This window comes from Numida meleagris, chromosome 8 (assembly GCF_002078875.1).
Source record: "Numida meleagris isolate 19003 breed g44 Domestic line chromosome 8, NumMel1.0, whole genome shotgun sequence".
Classification (NCBI taxonomy): domain Eukaryota; kingdom Metazoa; phylum Chordata; class Aves; order Galliformes; family Numididae; genus Numida; species Numida meleagris.
This window is the reverse complement of record NC_034416.1, coordinates 4,241,653-4,265,944: the sequence shown is the minus strand read 5'-3', so window position 1 is coordinate 4,265,944 and position 24,292 is coordinate 4,241,653. Positions and strand designations below refer to the sequence as shown.

Sequence of the window (24,292 nt, the reverse complement as noted above, 5' to 3'; positions counted from 1 at the left end):
ACACAAGGCTTTCTCCTGCTGCATGGCTCATCCCCCCCGCAGGTATGGCAGCACCCCATGGAGGATGCCCTGGGGAACGGGGCTCCCTGCTGGTTCAGGAGCAGACACTGAGTTAAGCTCCAACTGCAGCACATGCTCAGCACGAGCATTTTATATCACAGCACGCACTGGCCTTAATTCAGGAGATGCTGCCACATCCACCTGCCTGGCAGGACAGGCAATGGGGCTGGACAGAGGCCCCTTGCTCAGCCCTGAAGGCTGGGGTGTTTCTGCTCTCTCTGAAAGGAGCACAAGGCTTCAGGTATTGCTGCTGTCATTGCTTCATCTGCACAGCATCCCAGTTTGTGCGCTGGCTACTCCAGTTTGTGTTAATTATCAAGGAGCTAAGGCATGTAGTGCTTTTGTGAGCAGCCCTGGTTGCTCATCCAAGGAGTTTGGTCAAACAGGAGCTGGGACTCAGCTCTCTGTCATCTCAGTGTATTGCCTGAACCACCCCCAACCTGCAAGAAGCACATGCATAATAAAAACAGTGTCAATGCTGTATGTGTGTTAATTGTGATCAGTGCTTGTAGCACTTGGACTAGAACTACTCCAATGCCAAACAAAGCCTGGTCCTCACACCAGAGAACATCCACCCTGAGGAAGATGGCAAAGAAAAAGATATCTGGAATGATGCTCTAATATCTAGTGATGCTTCAGCCCTGCACCCCTGGGCCACATCTCATCAGGAGATGCAACAGCACTGCAATTTCACATTGCAATTCAGGCCTGTGAGTACACATTGGACACACAGGAACTTAGCTTCTAAGAATCAGATAAGCTTTCCAAAACTCCAAAGAGCATTTGATGGCTCAGAACTTGGAGAGCTAAAGGGTAGTCACAGGTACGAAGACACATCAGCATGCAAAGGGGACGTGCAAAATACCCTCCTCAACATTCCTGTCTGTTAACAGGAAGAATTGGGTTTGCTTATTGCTGGTGATCTACAAGATAAACACAGAGAAAGGACAGCAACCACAAAGCTCCTGCTAGAGCAGAGCAAACCAGCTGGGTTTTCCCGCTGGGCTTCTGCTGGGAGTTCCCCTGCTCAGGGCAGCAATGCCACAACAAACTCTGCACAGAGAAGTGCCATCCCCTGTTCTCACCCAGCTTTCCTCAAACAACAGCTGAGCCCCAGCTCTCCCACAGCAGCAGACACAAAGAACTTGCCATCCAATGCACGCTGCAGATAGATGAAGCCACCACCACCTGTGCCCCTCGCTGCCCTGCTCCCAGCTCCAGTCCCACACACTGCTACCATTAGTCCCATTCGCCACCATTAGTTAAAGCTGCAGATTGCAGAGAATTAACACCGCATTCAAAAGAACTATTTCTCTAGTGTCGGACACCGTTAGCAAAATTTTCCTCCCCATTTACCAGGCAGTGCACACACATGCACACAGCAGCGTGTCCACGTTACCTGCGTGCCTGTGGAAAGCCATGATTACCAGCCCAAAGTCACAGGCAAAACAGTTCACAGTCTCTTGGCCGATCAGAAGCTGCCCCGTTTGATAACATACATTTAAACGAAGGCTATTAATATGGGCAGGACTCCTACCAGATGTCCACTCCCCTCCCCAGAGATCACAACCTTAATCCCCCTTGAAAATTCTTACCATTTTAGGTGATCTGAGGGAGAAGAATAGGATCCAGAGACCTCTGTAGGCAACATGTAAATACCTGCCCCGCTACTCAGCACCCAAATTAGTCCCAAAGGCAGAGAGCGCCTCAGGAACTTGACCCCGTGCTAGTACTATTTGGCCTTGGCTTTAGAGCTAGATTGTGTCTCATATCAGTCCTGAGCTAAATAACAGGCCCCGCATTAATTCTGACCGCTGTTGCCCAAGGTAAGAGGAGAATCACAGCCCCTAGGGCCAGCAGGGCTGTGGTGTAAGGAACCAGACCCAGACCACATGCAGGGGCTGTCCCCTGGCTGTAGGGCCCAGAGCAGCCACAGGTTGTACCTCTGGGGACATAGCTGAGAGCCTGGGAAGCACCGTAAGGTACATTCACGGGAGCTGGACTTGTCTTCAAGGCGAGCGGCAAGCTGAAGTCTTACTGCCAGTAAAACCACCGTGCCTGGTCCTCCTCCAGCTTTCACCCTAAAGAAGCTCAAGGCATAAATCATCCAAAGCAATCAAGTCTCTGAAGAGCAGCACTTGAAAAGCCAGGTTTCATGATCGTGGGGCTTCTCTAGCATCTAACAGCGTGGCTGGGCTCTCTCCCCCATGGGATTACAGAGCCCTGCCTTGTGTCTCTGCCCTCTTTGCTCATGTGCCCCTGAAGATCTGTAGCACAATTTGAATCTGCACGACCTACTTCCACCCAAGCCATGGCAGGGAGCAGGAGGAGCTCTGCTTCAAGGCTCTCCTGCATGGAGGTATGTGGGCTGCAGCAGCAGAGGCAGCTCCACGGCCCTGTGCTCCAGGTCACACAGCCAGCGGCAGTGCGTGCACTCGGGGCTGCGGCCAGGGCCGCCCAGCTGCTAATCCTTTTCAACACTGACTCACTGCACGGCCGTGGGAAAGGCAGTTAACCTCCTGACAGCCAGTGTTTATCATTCACAGGCCAACCCAATGGTGTCTGGCCTCTGAGCAGCCACGCACTGGCACACCTCTGCTCACCACCAAAGGTGCCACGAGCTCCTCAGGGAGGAGCACGCAGCCTTCAGCCCAGCACCAGGTTATATGGGTGTCATGCAATGCACGTGCAAGGTCAGCATCATCCCAACATCCTTGAGTGTTCCACATGGTCTCAAAAAACCACACTAGACAGCACACTGTCCCAGAACAGCCCAGTGCAGACCCACTCAAGTAGCAGTTTGAGGCTGGGAAATGTGCTAAAAGACAAACACACCAAAATCCCTTGGCTAGGAAAAGCCTTACGTTACTCTGCCCCAGCTCACCTATAAACCCTTGCAAATTGCTTGCATAATTCAGATGGCAACAGGAACCCTAACAACTGGTATTTTCCTGTGCTAATCTTGCAGCGCACGGTGCAATATTTACAGACATGAGTTCATTTTTGGCAACGCGTGTCAAGTTTGCACCATTAACCATTCTCACTCCTTTCTAGTTCCCTACACAAAGAGCTGACACATTCCCACATGGCTGTCATTTCCTCCTTCCCCAGGACACACTCTGTTTCCAATCACAAACAGCAACCTCTGCTCCCCATCCTGAACCACAGCACAGCACTGCCGCGTCCCACCCAGAGGTGGCTGCAGTCCAGCAGCATCTCAGACACTTGGCCACCAAAATGCTTCACGTGCACAAATGCACGTGTGTTTGCAACAACAACACGCACGGGTTGGAGGAGGTGGCAGGGAGGAACCTTGACCAAGCAGCAGGAGCAGGACACAGGAGCGTGAAGCCCGTGAAGTTTCACCATGAATCTCCCTGCAGCAGCATTTCCTCGCACAGCTCAGCCTGGCAATTCCCCAAAAACAGTCTGCAATAACAAGGTCATTTTGCTTCAATTTGTGGCCTCCTGGGCCAGTGCAGCGGGGACAGGCTGGGAACAAGCCCTGCTGAGAAGACAGGGCTGCTCTTGTATTTTTTTCGGCTCATTTTAGCCATATGACCTTGAGCAATTCCCATCTCCCCTCACAGATCTAATTCATCGTTGCAAGCCTAGCTCCCACTGAATGCAGTCAAACCCACCAGTGGTGCAAGGTGCAGTACAAGCACCAAGGAGGAGCACTGTCACCCTGTGGATCATGGCATGGAGCTGAAGCCACCAAGAAGGAACGCATGCCCCAGAGCAAGGAGGGGAGTCCCTGCAGACAGCACATGCTGCTCCCAGGCACATCCTCGTGCAGCATCACCACGAGGTCCCCGCTCCCACCCCCATCCACACCACCATGCTCTGCCAGAGCTGGACAGAGAGGAAAGAGTGCTGTAAGCACACAGCAGGGCATACAGGCTTGGGTTTTCAGGTCTTTAGCATTAAGCATGTCCTGCAGGTTTTCAGCACTCCATGATCTGGACACAGTGATCCCACCACACAGGTCTGACTGCAGAGCAGCGTGGCTGGCACATAGTGTCATCCGCTCGGATAGACAAATGATTCACATTGTGCTTTCCAGAGTATTTTCTTGCCCTAACAATCCTGCCAGAAAAGGTCTGGGCGTCTCAGCTTGCCCACACATCCTACTGTCACTCAACAGGCTGCGAGTCCTAAATAGAGCCAGTGGAACCCAGGCATTGATGAACTATTAGTCACCATCATCAAAGAAAGAAGCAGGCAGCAGTAAATACGAGCAGGAAGGGGGCACCTGTCCACCTCTTACGGTAACACTTCACCTTCTGCTTCCATCAGCTCTACTTAGCAATGCAGTGAACCTGCACAGAAAACCACAGCAGCAATTCAGTTGCTCCCCGTGAAAGCAAAGCAGGAGCCCAGGCTGCTCCCAGCCTTTCCATGGGACCAGCAGGACGAGGCTGCTGTGATAGCACTGCATTGGCACAGCCCCTTTGCACACAAATTTCCTTCTTTTCAAGTAACAGCAAATTCAGGGTTGCTTCATTTCTTCAAATCCGCTCACAGCTGGCACGCAGCGTGCATTCTCCCAAAGCAGGGAGCCCTCCTTCTGTCCAAACTATTGCAGATCTTAAACTCCCCCTGGCACTTCTGAGGCAGAAACTGAACAAAGTAACTCTACTAACAGAGCTCACGCTTCTTTTCTTTTCCCATTTTTTTTTTCCTCCTTTTCCTTTTGCTAAAGACAACGTTTGGAGGAAGCCAGCAATAAAGGAGTTGGGCCCGCTGACGCCAGCACCAGCAGGGTTAGGATGGAGGACTGACCCTAGGGCTGACACAGCTCTCCAAGCGCTTGGCACCCCATGTGCTTCCTGCTCCCAGCACTGGTTCTGTGCTGGTGCAAGGAGCACAGAGCAGTGTTTGCATTGGGAGGGCTATAGGCAGACAGCCCCTCAAAGAAAGGGCACTGGGATGATTTCCTTCCTTCTGTGCTGACCTCCAGCCCAGAGACTGGAGTCCCACCCACATGGCTGGGTCCTTCCAGCCAAGGGAAGATTTTAGGATCAGCGATGGAGATGTGGCACAGTGGGAGCAGGAATAAGTTGATGAGAAGGCAGGCACAAGCTAGGTAACTCTCCATGAACTCAAATATAACGCCAGTAGAAACAAAGGGGGGAAAAGAAGGAAGGATAAGAAAAGAGAAAAAAATAAGCTGTAGCAACAGACAGGAAGGAATGGCACAGCGATAACGGAGCTGGAAACAGAGTGATCTGAAAAACAGCAGAACTGGGAAGATATAAGCTGGGTTTTTCCCATCTGCCTCCATCCACAGGCTGGACTGCTTCCAGGACTATTCCCATGGCAGCTCCAAGTTTATTTCCCTGCTGCCATCTGCTCTGCAGCTCCCCTCCACACACGCTCCGACTGGCACTTGTTCCTGTCACCTGTTGCTGACATGGCAGCCCTCTGGTGGCTGCTGAAAGCTGAGTGACACCAAGGCTCGAGGAGAGCATCTGTATAAATCAAGAGCTGCTTTGTAGAGACAAGCTCTCTCCTTGCCTGCACCAGGGATGGAGAACAGAACCGCAGGGACCTGCAGCAAAGGCACAGAGCACCCTGGCCAGGCAGCACGGCAGCCTTCTCCAGAAGAGATGAGCTCTGCTCTCCCAGCAGCATAATCTTACCATACCTGTACAACAACTGCCTGTGTTGGGGCTTCACTGAGCTGCTAGTGAGCTGTCTCTGAAATCATATTTCAAAGCCTCCATTATGCTCTTTGCACTGCTAATTGCTTTCAATTACTTCTCATAGGCACGGCAGCTGGCTGAGCAACGCTGTCCCCCCACTGAAGTTAAACAGCTCACTGTGATGAGCACAGAAGTTCAACTATTAGTTTGTATCACTGCCTGGACTCTGGGTCATTCACCTTCCCTGGGAAATCTACACATTAAGGATCAGAAATGCTTCCCAGCATACACTACACAAGCATCCAGTGTTCATTCAGCACTTGTGAAACACTGAGGATAAACAGCTTTAGCTGAGGTGGTCAGGAAGTGTCTGAACAATGCTCTTGGTTGTACGGTCTGATTTTGGGTGGTCCTGCATGGAGCCAGGAGTTGGACTCGATAATCCTCGTGGGTCACTTCCAGCTTGGGATGTTCTGTGATTCCCTGAGATGGGTTAAGCAGATACTTCTCAGAAAGGGGCCGGGCAGAAGCACATCGCCCAGCTACGGGTGAAGACAGCCACTGTTCTGATGAGAAGGACGTGTCCTTCCTAGCACTGGCACACTGGCCGGGAAGACTCCCTGGCATCCAGCACACCATCAAAGCACTGCCCGAACTTGGCACAGGTGCCAAGGCTGTGTCCTGAGCTCTGATTTCGAGTTGGCAGGAGCCAGCCCTGGGTTTAGCATATGGGTTTAGCAGAGCAATCAGCCCATCACCACAAGCACGGGACAGTCACCTCCAGCAAGATTAGCATTTGGCTATCTGTGCTTCCAGTTGTTAGATGGCGCTGGTGGCTGAAAGGACCAAGTCACCCTTGTTACGTGGTCATTTTTAAAAATAACCTTTCCCAAAGCCCCACAGTGCATAACCCTGTGTCCATCTCAGCAGAGGAGATCAGCTTGCAGGGCTGATGGGGTATTTTTGGGCTCTCTGACTAATTGTCAGGACATATGCTGTGCATTCTTTACAAGGAAAAACAAAGCTGCAAAGTCCCCTCCGGTAAGGCCTATGGAGTTGGGTGAGTCACAGAAGTTATTCTCAGCAACCCAGGCTTTGAGAGTGTTTGGTTCCGTGTCTGGCTCCAGAGAAGCGTGTATGAAAATGGAGGAAGGGGTCCACTTCCTTGCAGCCTGACACCAACAACAAAGGCTGAGCCAGGCTGGGCCACGCCGCATCACAAGGGCAGAAGTGAAAACCTTTCACACCTTGGAGGGGCTCCAAAGCTGCAGCTGCTTTTTCTGGCACCACCTCACATAGGCACTCACTGGATGTGCTCCAGAGCAAGCAGAGGAGAGATCGCTCACTTGAGGAGGCCCACGACACCCACACACCTGCAAGAGCCTCCCAAGACCTCAACAGCTCTTCACCCCGAGGCCTGTTTAAGCCAGCACTCACCCTGCTCCATTTCTCTGATTATTATTACCAGAGCACACCTTCACACCAGACTGTCTTTCAGTGCTCTGACCCCACTGCCATCTCACCCCCTGCTTGCCGGCCCACACTCTTCTGCTTTCCCCTTCTCTTGCTCTTTTTGTGCAGCAGAAGTGCTGCACTGAAAGCACACACATCTGGAGGTGATGAGAGCCTCCACCAGTGCCTTCTGCACATCTTTCCCCTAAGCTGCACAGCAGCTTCCACCGAGAATAAGCATTGTCAATTCAATTTCTAATAGTGGCATTAAAATGTATGAGCCATTTCTCTGGAGTCAGGGATAATATTTTCAAAGTGCCTGTGTGATACAGGAACGTAAATCTCATCTTTCATAAAGCGATAAGGATCTCAGGTCTCCCTGGAAATCATGTCAGATCTGAGCCGGGCAAGGACTCTGCTGAAAAGTACCCTCCATGGGTTGGTTAGAAAACACTGATTTGAATTAAAATTAAAAAAAAGAAAAAAAAAAAAAGGAGCAAATATCCTTACATCTTTCATCAGGGTTAGGATTCAGTTTCAGCCAAAACCAGAGGCACACAGCCCTTGGCCCTGGTTTGCAGTGACCCAGCTGAGCACTCTAACCGCAGGACAGAATTATGCTGCTGGATTAAACTTGCTCCCCTTTTGCCAGAGCTGCAAATGCCTTTGTCCCCACCTCTCGGGGACAGGCCAGAGCAGTAGGATGTCCCCTCTCCTATGCTCCCTCCACAGGTCTCCTAGCAGCGTGGCACAGCATTACTATCAGCACTTGCTCTCAGAGCAATGGGCAAACCCTGTGGGCTGCTACATTTCTCAGACAGAAACCTTAGGATAAGAAAAATAAGATCCTTAGAAGCGTGCTTGAATTTAAACATAGAAATTAACTGGAGTTCGTACAACCACTTAAGTGCTTCATTAAGCCATCCTCTGCTCTGCGGCTGGATCTGGGCCCAAAAACGATTTTGTTTTCTTTTTCAAGTAGCAGCGAGACAATAAATTGAGGCACGATGAGTAACGCAGTCTGCAAAGGGAAGCAGCCCTTCTCAGTACAATTGCTGCTGGCTGTCAAACAACAGTCCAAATCAAACCAACAGAGGGTCGGCTCCACACGACGAAAAAGCAATGTTAATCGTGCACAAGTGCCAGAGAAAACCATCAGAAAGCTAAAGCAGATGTGAAACAGTGGCTTGTTTTCTTTTAAAACCAGCTTGTGCAGCAGCACTGCACGAGGGCCCGCAAGAACCCGCGTCCTGCTCCGAGGGCAATGGGGAAAGCACAAGTTTTCCCAATCCTTGAGGATTTCTCCAGCAGTAACAAGGCGCTGGGTGGAACGCCAGCATCACCTTGCTATTGGGCTAAGTGCTCTTCCCAGCTGTGCAAGCCCAAATTTCGCTCGGTTACAGCCGCTCACATTAAAATCACCTTCTTTCCAATGCCAACCTGCTCCAAATGCTGGAGTTCCCAGAGCCCTTCCCTGGCGCTGATCACCGGACACGCTGCAGCTGTGACACAGCGCTGCCCGCAGTGCCGAGGGACTGGGCTATGTCCCCAGCACGTTTCCCGCATGGCTCCAGAGAGCAGCTAGCAAAATCCGCCCCCGGGCCTGGAAGGGACTTGAAAGAACACAGAGACCTGACACTCAGCGCCTGTAAAATTATAATAAAAGGCTTCCAGAACATAAAAATACCCCTGCTGAAAACAACGTGCTTTTTATAGACACGGCCTTTGTCCCTTGCTCCAGAATGCGTTTGGATAAGTGATGCTGTTAATCCAAGAACAGATTGTGTTTTTGCATCTTGTGAGTACGTTCGAGGATTATGTTTCAGTTGCTCAGTTTTTGTCTGTCCCGCACGCCTCTGCCCCAGAGCCCAGGCTCTGTGTCCCTCCTGGAGCTCATTGCTGAGGGCACGAGGAGAGCAAGTGCAGGAGGTCAGGGTGCTGCAGCTGCCTGTGTATGCCACTGGAAAGGAAGGGGAAAGTGGTGCCATGGGGGACACTGCACATACGGGCAGATGCAGAAAGTTGCCATACTGATATCTCATGGAATGGCTTGGGTTGGAAGGGACCCTAAGGATCATCAAGTTCCAACCTCCCTGCCACAGGCACGGCCACCAAGCTCCAGATCTGATACTGGACCAGGTTGCCCAGGGCCCCATCCGACCTGGTCTTGAACATCTCCAGGGATGGAGCAGCCTCAGCCTCCCTGGGCAGGCTGCTCCAGCATCTCATCACTCTCTTCTTAAAGAACTTCCCCCTGCCATCCAGTCTAAACCTTCTCTCCTTGAGCTTAACATGATGTGCTGCCATTAATCACAAACAAGTCCTGGTCTTGGTGCTGCCCTAGTTACTTAACCTGGGAACATTTCAGGGTGCAATAATGTCAGAACTCACATTTTCAAGCCCTTACCCAGGGTGTGATGCAGAAGGTTGGTCAGTTTTTACCAGTGCACAATAAAGGATACAGGGAGGAAGCAGCAGCTAACCCCTCTGGGGCTCTCTGACCCATGGTCCCATCGGGAACACAACTGCTGCATTTCCAGGAATTGTGAGGGCCTGGGCTCAGCCACAGCCCCACACACCATCCCCTGCACGAGCTCATTTGCAAGGCAAAAACTGTCTGGCAAAGCAGCACAGGCAGCGTCCAAATGTCGGCCGAGCAGACAGCGTTCCTGGCGCTGGCTCCCTTTCCATCCGGCTGCTCCAGCTCAGGCACCGGCATTGCTCAGAGGATGAGCTCATCGCTATTTCAGGTTGCATTTGCACTTGGCCATCTCCCTGGTAACCAAAACAAATTACTCATTGGTTTACAGCAGATTTATTGGTTGTTTGTTTCAGCCTCGAGTGAAGTACACAGAGAGTGTCACTACACCGTGTCCAAAAGCGCGTAGGACGGTATTTACAGCCATTGCTATGGAGATGGGCCGCCTTAGCATGGGAGGCTAGAGGGAAATCTGACTGTGAGCCTGGCCCTAGTGACATGAACTGGCAAAAAGCAGGTGTGTGGCATGGTGGGAGCTCAGGTGCTGCTGCACAGCAACCTTGGGCTGTCCCAGACTGCTGACAGGTGTCAGTCACCTCCAGCACAGCAAAACAAGCCAGGGAGAGGCTGCTCACAATCCTCCCCAGCCAGAAATCAGGAAATCCTTCCCAAAACAGGTATCTGACCATCTCAATTCCTTTAACACCAGCTCTCCTCAGCTCCATTTCACAAGACAGAACCGTGAGGACACAAGCCAGTTGTAGGATCCACTGCCTGCTTATGCTCTTGGACAAGAATTTTCCCCCCATTCATCATCACAGGCACCAGCACAAGGGGCAGGAGGAAGCCAGGGAAGCAGGACTAACCTCACTGTATTTGCCTGCAGAGTACTCAAAAGAAATCAGCAGCGTCCGTTTCTCTGTTGCACCCAGACCCGAGCCAGCGTACAGCTCAGAAGTTGCCCAAATGGCCTCGTACATTTCACATGGGGTTTGGGCTTCTGTTTGTTTTGCTGCATGTGTTTTTGCAAAAAAAGGCTCTACCCAGATGGGCTCAGTCCAGCAAGACAAAACATTCTGAAGCCCCGCAGATAGGCAACCTGCAGCTGAGCTCCCAGCCCCATTTTCCCAAACAGAAGCAGGCAGACTGCGTCCCCTTCCTGGGAAGGGCACATCCCACCACACAGGCAGATCCAGAGTCAAAGTCTGTCACCGTGGTGGGTTTTGGCTACAAGTGGAATCAAAAGGGAGAAGGGGAGATTTCAGCAAGAGGTGAGCGACATGCTCACGTATTAGAAAATTAGGGCAAAATAAGAGACTTCGCTCCCTGCCAAGCAACTTCGTGCCTCCGCGGGGTGAGCGTGGGCTGCATTCTGGTCCTGCTCCCATCCTGCTCCCGTGCCACTTCCAGAAGCAGCACTGACATGCTTTGTCCATCAAGCAGTGTTTACCTGGCAGGCTGTTCCAGGGTGGAAGCGTGACTGGCTTTCAGTCAGCTGAGCAGGGGTGGACAGGAAGCAGCATTTGCATGTGTTGAGTGAGATATATAGCTCTGTGTATTTTTAAAGTGAGATGAGACCAGAGAGAGAGGGAGGGATTCTTGCTCCCTTGACTGCTCATTACTGCCTCGCCTGTGGTACTGTCGGAAGCACGGCCGGGTCAAGACAACGCCTAGAGATCATCAGGGAATTCTGAAGTGGAAGCAAATCAGTAGGAATTACTCATACGTCTGCATCAGGACTGAATTAGAACCACACAGCCCCGTGCTTCTGGAGGTGCTGTCTGCACTGCATTCCCTCGAACCACCAATAGCACTGTGGTAAATGCTGTACAGAAGAGCAGAACGTAGTACCAAGCCCTTGGGATGCTAACAGGATCCTAACAGTGCCCCTGCAGGTCGTTCTTCTGAGCAGATATCAGCCAGATGGCTCACATGGCACATGCCCGGATTGGGTAAGTCACACTAAAAAATGTAGGGCCCAGCGCAACTGCACACAGCTGCCCCAGGGCAGCCCATCCTGCAGGATGTAGGTAGTCCTGGGGATGGCACACGTGGGGTGTTTAAAAAAAGCTCTCTGATATGCAAACAGGAGCAGGAGCGAACCAAGAGGTGCAGAATAAAGTGGAAAAGGCTCAAGGGTCCAAAAACGAGACGATAAGACAGAAGCTGGAAAGGCAGGCAGTGCCTCAGAAGTGACTAATTCCATGCCCCCGCTCCAGTGTTTATTATAGAAAAGAAGAGATAAGAAAGGCAGCTAGTGGTAACAACTGCCAGGGGCAGCCAATCCCAAGCTAAACAAATAGCAAATGCCGTGCAAGCAGCCTGCCAACTCAGAATGGTTCCCACAGCTTGGGGCATTTCTTTAGAATAAATACGCTACCTTCTCCCACCCACCTCAGCGCCCCATAAGGGATGGGGAAGTTGTGTTTTGAGCAGTTTCATAGCTACTCTTAGGGGGATTGTGGCCACGGACAACTGGAACCACACGAAAACTGAATATTCCCCACCAACAGCATTAGGGAAGAGCTGGGAGCCAAATCCCAGCACAAAAGCCAACTAGGAACCGTTGTGGGCCAAAGCAGCTGTGGGTTTAGTGTGTTAACCATTATTTTTCTTAGCAAGGGAAGAAAGGCACATCCAGCACACTAGTTCATAATACAGTCTCGGAGAATTGAGTGTTTGTTGGTGGTTTTTTTTTTGCTGCCTCTGTCCAAACAAAACAATGGAGAGCAATTCTTGCTCTGCCAGAAGCTCTGAGCCCTCTGCTGCGTGGACACTGGTGTCACACAGGAGAGCTCACGTACTGGTGCAACCCCTTGGTCACTACAGCTAGCTTGCAAGAACCTAAAGCAAAATAAGTGGATTATCAACCTCAGCACCAAGTGTGCCTCCCAGAAAGAGTCCCTAGCACATCCAGCACACACAAGTGCTTGCTAACACCACTTCAGGACACAGATGCCACTGGAGTCAGCCATCATCTGATTTGAAGCTCCCCCATCCAAAAGCATCAGGCTCTCCAATGTCTTGAAGACAAGCAAAAGGAATTTCCAGAAGGAAAAGCATTTTTCAGCTATTTCTCCTGTTCTTCCTCTCATCTACGTAAAAAATGTACAGATAAGAACAGAACAAACTCATCTTACTGTGGTTCTACAGCTCAGCAAGAAGTAAATTGGGTTTAATAATTGGAAATAAAATGTTTTGGAGCCCAAGACACACCTGTCAGGCAGCCTCCTGTGAGGCAGATTTCAGTCTTCTCTCTTCCACAAGTGGAAAAGCTGCCCCGCAGTGCCTATTCCAGCAGGAATGGTCTTCTCCTGTTCTTCACTGGAGGTCTGGGTGACAACATGCAATCCCAGCGGAACATAAATGCACCCACCACTTTAATCCCTCTGAGTTAGCAGCTGCTCGCTGTGCACTCGTGTGCCAAGCAGGCAGCTCTGTTGGGCAGGGGACAGCAGTTTCCATCTCCACCTCTTTCCCACCACACAGGAGACATCCCAACGAGCACCAAGCACGAGGCTCAGCTCAAGCAGGCACACCCCCAGAATGAACGGATCTTCTGAAAACACCGTTCTGTCCGAGCAGTCTGAAGTTAAGAGGTTTTGAATTTCCTATTTGCAAAAACAATGCAGTTCTGCAATACCACTCCAACCAAAATTGTAACTTTGCCTTAAAGTTTCCAGTCAAGCGCACAGCAAAATACCACCACGTCCATCCTGGGCTGTCAGGAACCCTGAGCAGCCTCACCCAGGCCACTCTTCAATTCTGCCTTTTTCTAGAATTACTTCCCCAGGACACGTTTCATCTCACTCCAGCATGCTTACAGCGCGAGCCTCACCCTGCTTTTGAATAGCTCCTAAGCCCTGAAAGGCATTTTAACCTTGTCCTGCCATAGGATGTGATGTCCCTGGGGCTGGCTCCGTGCTGCCTGCCTCCAGCAGCCCCAGAGCATGCAGGTCAGGGAGCTGAAGCTGGGCTATGTCCCATGTCTGACCCCAAGGGATACCCCAGTGCCTTTGCTCCCACACGCTGCCAAGTGCTGCAGACAGGGTTTCGCCAGAGCCCAGGGATTAAAGTACTGAAGCCAGAAGATATGGCACAGTTCTCCTAAAACTATGCTGCAGAAGTGGAAACAAAGCATTTATCTAAATAGCATTTAATCCTTTAGAGTCCTCTTGTCTCAAGAGCCATCTGGTTAAAATTCCTCTCCAAATCAGGGTATTTAAATGAAACATGAGGTCTCTTTCTTCCTCCCACACTTCCTCTGCCAAAATCAGACATGAGATATCTGATCTCAGACACGCTAACTTTGTTATCATCCCTGTCTGAGTTTTCCATAACAGAGAAATGAAGGGAAAAAAAGTCACAATGAATGGAGCTGAAGCATTTTGACTGTAAAGCTCACAATGTGTTTTTTAATAAAAGAGTGACAGGAAAAGGTTCTTATATGGACATTACTTCCATTACCTTTTCAAGCAAAAGGTAATTCTACATAACTAAAGCTACAGAACTATGTTTGAAATCTCAGCATTGCTATCTAAATTATCCAGTGCTGTCCCCAAAGTGGGACTGAGCTTAAAAGGGCATCATTCACATATGTTACTGCTGAGGAGATGATAGTATTCCTGGCTCTCATCATCATTATCTCCACTGAAGCACGTGCCCCAGCCCCACTGTGCTAGGAGCTGCGTGCTCACAGCACTGGCAGCAAGTACAAGTTTCCAAGACAGAGATGGAGAGGGCAATGGCTCAGCTGTGGTACCCAGGAACCACGCGATATCACGCAACAACCCTGTGTTCATGAGGTACTACACAACAAGGAATTCACTTCTTCTCTGGGACAAGGAACAGAGTTATTTAAAGCTTGTGTCATATGCTAGTGCAACAGACAGAGACTGTACGATATATTCAGAGAATATGAGCCTAGATCAGGGCTGAAGCGCATCCTACAGCATCCTTCTCTTGTTCACAAGCATGGACCCGACAGCTCCACCAGCCATCCCATGCCATGTGTCTCCATTTTCCATTCATGGCGCAGTTCGATGGAGACGCTGCTTCCGAAACAGAGGCCAGCCAAGATGGGCTGGAGAGTGTTTATGTTCAAGCGTTCGAGTACCATAAACACTGCCTCCTTTTGAACAGCTGCCTTTATTTACACCCAGGCAGAGAATTATAACAGCGTAGGTGGAGGCTACAGCCATCATTCACAACAGGGAACAACTTCAGTTAGAAACACTCCAAGAGCCCAATCCGACAGATGTCTCCTGGCCAGAGCTCCCCAAGAGCAGTTCAACTCAAATAGCAGCTGTAAGCCCCAGCCCTGAAAGGGTCCATCCAAGCTCCAGTCCCAGAGCTGAGCAGTTGGATTTCAGCTGCACTGAGCACTTGGTTTTTGCACTTGCGGTGCTGGCTTGGAAGCACCTCCATTGAGCCAGCAGGTATTAGTAGGTAAGGAATTTGTCTGTGCTGGGCTCTTTAAGGAGAAATTAGAAGCTGGTTTGCATTCAAGAATTGGGAAAAAAAATAGAGAGGGTGTTGTCACTGCAATGAAGTACGTGGGTGCTTTTATCATTAACATTTAAACTTCCTTTCTTAAAGCCATATTTGGTTGCATGATCAGCTATTTGCTTCATACATCATAGCTTAAGAATTGAAGGAGTTTCCTTTGTGCAGTTTTTAAACAAAAAGCACTTCCTCTCAAAACCAGGTATAACTAATTGGTAGATGGATTGTTCTAATCATTTTTTCCCTTTCATGTGCTAGAGTTCAGTGATTTACAAAGCAGCCACATCCACATCTAAGCCACAGACCAGCTCCTGCTTACGCAGTACTAGCTGAACCAGAATCTCATGCATTAACTTATCTTGTGAGCAGTTGCTAAAGAAAAGACTGATGACAGAAACACCCATCTTGCAAACACATCAGTGAATAGCTTCACTCATCCAAGTGATTCCGCAAACACAGATAGAGATGAGGGTGCAGTGTTTGAGTAAAGATAAAGGCGTTTGCTTTCAGATGGGGACAGCTGTGAGTGCCACTTGTTAGAAACTCTGCAATTGTTGACACTCCAATAACATGGAAAGAAAGCAGTGGAAGTTATTAGCTGAAAGCTGGCATCTCCACATTCCCCAGCTCTGTCCCAACCAGCGTTCTCCCTCAGTGCAGTGGCTGTAACTCCAGCCTTTCCAAGAACACCGCATCACCTGAGCTGCCAACAGAACAGTCCCTGGTTTGCTTATTTCCTCCCCAGCTGTTATTAACCACTTCAAACACACACAGCTGATCCCCTGCCTCAGAGAGCCTTGCTGACAGCTCACACACAGCTCTGCACCACTGCAAACACTCCTGAACACCCACTCAGCTGGGAAGCAGAGAGAAAAGCTCTATGTATACCCAGTGGCTGCCTGTGCTCTCAAAGCCATCACCTTCCAGGGGGGGAATACACACATCAGAGAAAGAAGATGCAAGAGAAAACAGAAGCAAGAATTTAGATAAATCCCCCAGCTAAAAACACCCCTAAAGCAGAGGCAGTCTCCTACGAGGAAACTGTTTGCTAACAAGAGTGCTTTAGAAGTACATTCTGCACTCACAGACTTCCCGTTTCCCCCAGCCCTGCTCACAAGCCTTCCCCAGCCAATTCCGCAGCCCCAAGGCAGAGAGAGGAACCAGCACAAGCCCTGAAATCCAAAGACCTGCAGAACACAAGATGCTGAGATGCTCCCTGCTCAGCGAGAGGATGCTCGAGAAGTCTGAGAGAGAGGCATGTGCTTACTGGCAGCTGGAGAGCCCGGCGCAGGGAAGGGATGGAGCACGCTCCCCGTGCAGCTGTGCTGTGGCTGTGGGCAGGACGTGGGAGAGCTTCGGTCCAGGGCTGAGCCTCCAGCCCCTGGCTGGACAGCTGCTGCTTTGACACTTATAGCAGGGAGGCGCGTTGCAAAAAATTCATCCAGCCAATAGCACCGGTCCTGCCTGGGGAGCAGCTGGAGGTGGGGGGGAAACAGCCTGCTCCTCCCAGGGCCCCTGCACCAGCACTTCGGGGGGGAAGAACCTAACCAGCCATGGCACTTTGCCAGCATTGCTCCCCCGCAGCAGCAAAGCGTGCTTATTGCTGGGACCTGTGGGATTCACTAGGCTGGGCAAAGCACTGCTACCCCACGATGCTCCCAGAGCACTTCACGCACAAAAAATGTAGCACCAAATCTTTGTCTCTGCGGGAGATTTGTTGTCAGTCTCCCATTCTGTCCAAGCAATCCCCTCCCAAATCTAAAATATTTCCTGCCATGCCATGGGTCACCATCAGGTTCATGGATGGAGATCCAGGGCAGAAAACTAACAGGAGAGATGTGCATCAAGACAACAGCCTGCAGGGAGGGGAGGAAAGCAGACAGAGAGAGCACAGCTCAAGCTATGGCAAAAGATGAGTATTTTCTTTAAAGACATGAGAAAAAGAACTATTGAGTAGCAAATCATTCCTGCATTTAAACACATTTGCCTGCTGGAACTGTACCACAACAGGCAAATCTGACAGCATTCATCCTATTTTCTTTTTCCCTTAATTTCTCCATCCCTTATCCCATTTGTTTTCTGCTTATAGCTTCGAACCTTTTCCCACTTTCATCCATGCTCCTATTGGATACACAGTCCAGCAAGTTTACTTTCCACAGAAGGTGCTTGGGTTGCACCTTTTGCCTTACATTAGGTTTTGTGTGGTGCCTTAGAGAACCACAGAGCTTCTGAGTAAAGATGGCAGAGGCAGGGCACCCTTAGGGGTGTGCTGGAGAGACCACAGATGTCCCTGGAAAGCAGAGCGTGATACTTGGTCTGAGAAATTTCTGTTTTCTTAGTAAAAACAAACACTGTGCGAGGGCAAACACACCCTTTACGAAAGCATTTGCATTTTTGTGCATTGCTTTTTTCATGCTAACAGGTGAGTCCCACAGACTTCCAATATCCCCATGGCCCACATTAAAAACATTGCTTGCAGGCTGTCCTGAGGTTCAAGGCTCAGGTTGTCACCACTTGCCAAGAACTTCAGGCTTACATGGAAGACAGATGTGAAAAACCAATTATTATTCATCATTATACACTGAAGCTTACAGTTGATTGCCATCAGAATCTAAGTACTAGCAGAAAATCTGAAAACAAGCTAGAGCCTAAATTCTGGCTTATATTTTTTCCAGCAGCCCCCCCAGCCCTCACAAATGTAGTTACCATCAGAGCTTTTCCCTAGTGGCTGTCTGTAACCAATCAGACCAACAGGAACATCGGGAGCGTTTGGAGGCTGCCACAACGGGAGCGTTTGGAGGCTGACCCTGTGTTTTTGCAGCTGTCCCTGGGGGGAGCACAGGTACCGTGGTGAGCAATGGCAGGTACCTGCAGCTCTCCAGCATCGTGGAGAACAGGAGGCAGAGCATCCCAGCAGCAGCCATCTGAAATTTTAGATGCCATCCACAAACAATGCAAACTGGAGGTTTCACTGCCAAATCCCACATACCAGCCATCACCAAAACCAGCTCTGAGGTACAATGTCTATCGCCTAATGGAGTAGCAGCTAAATAACCAAACAGCACATCAGAACTTGCAGGATCAGAGCTTAAATCTGCAGATTTAAAGCAACCGGTGTACCTGACACAGAAGGACTTAAGCACTCTTAACCTCATGCGCATCAAAATAGCAGCCTAATTCTGTTTGGAAATTAAACAGAAGATGATTTAGAGAGCACAGACAGCACATAACTAAAGTCAAGGAAAAAGCACTCCGGCTTGTATTGCAGATGATACAATATGGCAATATAAAAGCCGCTGCCAAAGCGCTATACTGAACAAGAATGCACCGCAAAAATGACACAATTCATTTCACAGAGTTGAGACAAAGAGTGAGTGCTATCACCACCGCTTGCTAAGGAACGTCGCTGGTTATTGGGCGCGCTGATTTTTGGCAAATGCAGTAAAAGTTTAAAAAAAAAAAAAAAAAAAAGGAATCCAACGTATCCCTGACTAGCTATCCAAACAAAATGAACTATGAAGCACTTAAAACTGAGGCGGCCAAATTACTCACCCAAAAGCTAACTGCTGGGAAACTTTATTTGGAAATAGTGGAGCTCATAAAGCTGCTTCAGGGCAGAGCAGCACTCGATAGGGCCCCGGGGAGCAGGAGCCTGCCCCAAGGCCACAGCAAAGGACTTACCTGAGAGCAGGGAGCTTGTCTGCACCGCGAAGAAACAGATGCTGTAGATCTCAGGCGCTCTGCTTTAACTCAATCACTCAGCAGCTGCAGATCGAGCAGTCTTCTATGCAGTCAGGCCCATTTTAGCACGTCAAAGCCATTTTGAGGTGCACCCGTGCAGAATGAAGCTCCCACACCCCTTAGGTGGGCTTGGCTGTCCTCCCAATTTCCACTCGCCATAGTACCCCAAGGCCAGAGCTAACAGCAGTGAGAGCCACCCCATCTGAGGTGACAGGGCCACCACCATCACCTGTCCTCTGCAGGGCCACACAGAGCTGGGGCAGCTCTCCAGGCCAGCAGAAACAACCTCTCCTCACAGCATGCAAGGACCTAGCAGCCATTGCCCAGGCAGCACTCAACCCTCTCACTGCCTCTTCCCTTCCTTCCCCTCCCAGCTTTCCCACTCCAGGTGTGGGTAATTACCAGTTCCCCTCATTAACTCCCTCCAAGGAAACACCCTTTCTCACAAGCAGCATTACTCCTTCCTGCAAAACAGACTGGAAAACCTTTTTCCCCTTGCAACATTGCAGCCTGAGGGAGGGCAGCCACAGGGGTGCCTGGCACAAACACGGCCACCTTGTCCTGCCAGTGCCTGCGAGCAGGAAACATTCCTCTGGCAGAAAAAGAAGAGGAATGAAGCAGGGGAGGAGGCACAGCGGTCTCTGTGCCCACCATTTTGTGGCCCTGGGGACAGCTCTGGCCAAGCTGGACCCGAGCCCACAGCAGCTGGGCCTCACCTGCAGGCGGCTCTCAGCAAAACATCCCTAGGCAGGAGAAGTAATGGAAAAGCTGAAGCGTTTCAGAGTCATTCCTCTCAGGGAGTAAGGAAGGGTGGAGCTTTGGGGGTTTTATAACGGTGTGGTTAAAGCATCAGTGATGTAAACCCTTTTTCCATGGAGTTTAATGCGGAGACTGCTGAGCTGTCAGGCTCTGTGCCAGGTGCACCTCTGCAAAGCACAGGCATTGGTCAAGCAGAAAGCAGAGCTCGAGGAGCAGCGTTCAGTCCTCCAAACCTCAACAGAAGGCGAGCACTGCGTATCTCCACCTCCCTAGGGTGGACCATCAGCCCAGCAAAGGCCTGTGAGTGTGCTCATCTTCAAAGAAAACATTACCTGACCATGGCCTTGCAAGATGGAGAAGATGCTAGAGCAATACACTGCAGGCAGCAAGCCCATCCAGGTGTAGCTTGGGTTTGTTTGATTTTGCTCAGCAGGTGATAAATAAACTGCAAACCAGGGGGCACCACTTTTTCTGCACTAAAACAGAAAAAGGTTGCATACAATGTAATTCTTACTGTTGGTATGGTTTGAACATTATACATGCACACACACTCTAGAGAGAGGGGTTACACTGCTGCCAAGGGGCATCAATGGACCCTTTTCCATCATCAGCTGTGCCGCCAGCCAAGGATGCAGGAGGAGGTCCTGAGTGCAGCGGGCAGACAGTAAGACATTGAGTGGGCTGTGGCTGCTGCTAACCTACTCTGCTTTTCACCCTTTAATGTCAAAATATGTCTGTAGCACAGCCCTGCAATGCCATCAGCAAACCTGGATCAGCAGCTCAAAAGAGATTTTCAAAAGCTGGAAAAGCACCTGCTGAAAGACCAGTAGCAAACAAGCCTGTGAGCAGTTACAGTGACTGTGTTATTTGAGGCATCACCACTCAGATTTTCCTGAGTGACACCAGAACCTGCACTTTGAGAGAGGCTCTTGCTAGGGATCGTTCCTACCTTCAAAAAGCAGCTGTGGGGAGGGCTCAGCTGTCAGGTTAAGAGGGGCGGCCGTGTCAGCCTGCTCGCTGGCCTTTGGCAGAGGCCAAAACGCTTCTCCTGGTACGAACCACTCCTCCTGCTCATGGAAAATAGCGAAGGTGACTCCCATTTATAAAGGATGATGCACCAGGGCCCCACAGAAACGGACCCATCTGTTGGCTCGCCGGCTGCATTTTGAAAAGGCAATGCTGACAAAGGTTTCCACCTCTCTTTCCAGCAACAATATAAGTTTTCAAGGAATGCTGGCTGCGTAGGCGGGCATTTATCTGCAGCCTGCAGGGGGCTGTTCAACACGCCAGGTTTTCTGCCAAGGACAGGGCTCGAGGCTTTGTGCTGCGCGGTTGTTTGGAGCTCAGCATCTCTGGGCACGTTCACGTGCTGTGCCTTGTTTGCTTTGCTGCTGGATGTGGGAGCTGTGGGGCAGCGGCTCGAAGCTGAGCTCCAGCTGGGTGTGCACCTATGGGACGCGCTACCCCTGAGAATGGGCGCACTTCTGCAACCCCCCACCATGCTGTGGCCTCCTCCGGTCTCAGGGCTTGTATAAACCTTGCCTGACCCTTGCAGTCCGCAGCACAGGGAATAGTCTGGGCAAACAAATAACTTTCCTCAAGCAGAACTACTGCTGTGACTAAAATTTTTCAGCCACCCTCCATCCACCAAAGTCAAGTCAGTTTCCATTGACTTCCACAGCTGCTGGGTCACTGCTCGCTTAAGTGTTTCCAGACTTTGGCCCTGCAGCTAACACCTTCAGCTGACATCCCTCAAATATTTTAGTATTTGCATGAGCAAACCAGATGATAACATCTGAGACAAGGTTTAGTTCTTCTTGGTCTTTATCTGTTGCTGGTTCTGGGTGGATATATCTATCCAGCTATCAAACAGATACCCTGTGTTTATCAAACAAAGGGTACTAGTGGCAATGAGGTAAACTGATAGCAATATAAGGTTTTACTTTTAACATAGCAATGGGATTTGCAGAGGGATCGGTCACAGCCACCTCAAACATCCTTATTTTTATCTTGCTGTCCATAACTCCCCTGTGTTCTTTTTGTGTGGTATCAGTCTCAACGTGAGTTTCATGTTCCAGATTTGAAAAGCGGCTTCCGGACGTCAGATCAAAATTAAGTCCCTTCATTATTTTTAGCTTTAGATCTTAGTCTCGGAAAATAATAATAATAATAATAATAATAATTAATAATAATAATAATAATAATAATTCAGAGAACCCAGAGGCTAATGTAAATAAAGTGTTTTAGCGGCAGAGGAGTTTTCCAAAGCATGACAAATTTCATTTTGCCTGAGTCTGCAGCTAAGAATCAAATCAATTAGCAAGCTGAGGACCATGAAAAAACACGCGCAAGTGGGTTAGATCATTGAGATGCCCATGAGAAATGATAGGCACAGCGTGGGCTGGGGTTTAGAGCTCAGGGAACACAAACGGAATTCCTCCTCCTGCTACAAGTGCCTTGCTCCATTTTGGCTGTCCCTCTGTCCGCCAGCTCCGGTACAGGCAGACCCAGCTGTACACAGTGCACACAGTCCCTGCTTTGCTGGTTTGTGGCTGCCATCTCCCTGTCTGCACAAGAATTTTTACCTTCTCTTTCAATTCAATTTCCCCTTTCCTGAAGAAGCTTTTATTAAAACTGAAAGGCTATTTACAGAAGGTTTAGTCCCTAATAGTAAGGTTGTTTGGGGTCTTTATCCCCTCCCTCAAACAAGTGGGCAGCGTTCCCCTAAGCTGCGTGCTTTGCATCATAGCCAGGCAAAAAGTCACTCTGCGGGTGCTTTACAAAGGCTTTGTTTTGCAAGCAACAAAAAAAGAAATAGTCATGGGAAAATTACAAACTCCTTGGCACTAAGGAAATTATGAATGCAATTTCCTGAGCTCCGTGTGCTGGAGGAGCTGCAGCAGATAGTGGTCAGGCAGCTTTCTCTACCGAAAGCCACAGCACCAGGCTATGGAGATCTGCCTGTTCTGGACTTTTTCTTTCCTTCCATTTCAGAAGGGATTTTCAGCCGATTTAGACTGCAAACAGACTACGGGTGTGTTTTCTGTGGTTTCAAACCAAGTTTTCTGGGAATCAGCTTTTATGCAAAAATGAGAGCTCCCTTTTTAGCTGAATTCTGCTGAAGGAAAGTGATTCAGAGACAGTTTGAAGTCAAAGCTGAAAGAGACCTAGGAGAAAGAGCTCAGATATATGCGTGGATATAGAGAAACTGTCTTCCTGCCACTTTCATACTGAAATAAATACCTTCAGTAAAAACAGATTGTGGTTTTTCCCTTCGGCAGCTCGAGCAAGGGAACAGGAGAATGAACTGAACCAACAGTGGGGAAAAATATTTGGCAGTAGACGCTGGGGATCTGAGGAAGAAGGTGAGAGGTACGCCGAGGCCATTTAGATTTTGTCAGACGAGCAGCACCCTGCAGCAAGGAGCCATCTGCAAGCAGCAGAGGCTGGTGCACACACTGACCTCATAGTACTCCACGCAGAAGCCCTTTCTCCCCACACACTCACAGGGTTGGGGGGGAAAAATGCTGCCAGAACAAAATGTAGGGACTCATCAGTACCTCGTGTCACCCTTCCCAGAGCTTCTGGCACTTGGCGAGTGCAGGGGTGATGTTGGGATGCGGCCCTGCAGCTGGAGCCAGCCCGTGCCCTGTGCTCTGCCTTGGAGCAGCGCTGCAGCATTGAATGCCCCTGGCTCCTGCAAGAAAGGTTTGTGCCCCTTGAGCAAGGCTGCGAGTGTCCCTGGCAACTCAGAGCCACAAACATCGGGTGGTCAGAGCCAAGAGGGACCAGCCAAACTTGAAACCTGGTAACTGTGGTGTAAATATTTACACGCTGCGCCTTGGCTTGACTCATTCTGCTACATCAGGAGCACGGCCAGCCACAGAAGTCCAGGTATTAACTGTCCCATTTATTGTGGCCCAGGACCTTCCAGCCGGACCGTGATCCCACCGCCTCAATGTCTCACGTCAGCCCCGGAAAGCTGCAGGTGCTCCTCACACTCCTCTTCCCAAAACAAGGGTGCTCCAGTCTTGGCGTATCTACAGCATTCAGCTTGCCCCACAGCTCCCCACGCGAGCCGAGCCTTGCAGCCCAGCCTGCTCTGTGCTGCTGCTAGCACAGCTGCTCTAGTGCAATTGGAAGCACTGCTGGCTAGGGAAGCTCTGGGATGATCATCTTTTTCCAGGGAATGTTTTACTCAACCCCTACACCCTTGTCACGAGTGCCATCAGTCTATTATCAGCTCTGTCATCGCAGCACAGGCTGATTCCAGCTGAAGCTGCGCGTCGCTGGTGGGGGCTGAGTTTAGGCATGTGACTGTGCCAAAGGCGCTGGCACCTCTAGTGGGACAATAGCACTGAACCCTTTAAGGCAGCTGGCCCCAAGCTAAGGCATTTTATTGACAGCAAAGATCTCTGCAGGAAAGCTCCAGCTGCCAAGCCAGTCCAGGAAAAGCAGGGACCAAGTCACAGGGGGAATTCATTTGCCTTTTGTAACAATTGGGGCATTCTCACGTGAGCAGCAGGCACAGTTCTGAGATTGCAGGGTGGAAAATGTGACCTTGTGCATTTGCAGTGCTGTATCCCTTTACCTGATGGTCACACCTGCTCTGTCAGAGTGATCCAGGCTCCAGCACTGCCGTGGTGTT

At 50.1% G+C, this 24,292-nt stretch overlaps 1 protein-coding gene across 5 annotated transcripts in view; it reads right to left on the bottom strand.

The window, feature by feature from the left end:
• Positions 1–23,351, bottom strand: part of FHL1 (four and a half LIM domains 1) — a 31,594-nt gene extending 8,243 nt beyond the window's left edge. Inside the window, exons 1-2 of one of the 5 annotated variants that reach the window (XM_021405829.1) lie at positions 23,205–23,339; positions 19,977–20,120 (exon numbers count right to left, since the gene is read on the bottom strand). Coding sequence is in view for 1 of the 5 variants with exons in the window: in XM_021405827.1 (XP_021261502.1) it covers positions 23,205–23,325 (121 nt within the window). In the remaining 4 variants the exon portion in view is untranslated. Of the gene's footprint in view, positions 1–16,411; positions 16,559–18,825; positions 19,186–19,976; positions 20,121–23,204 lie in introns of those variants that run through there. The other 4 variants (XM_021405827.1, XM_021405830.1, XM_021405825.1 and 1 more) reach the window with 4 other exon arrangements.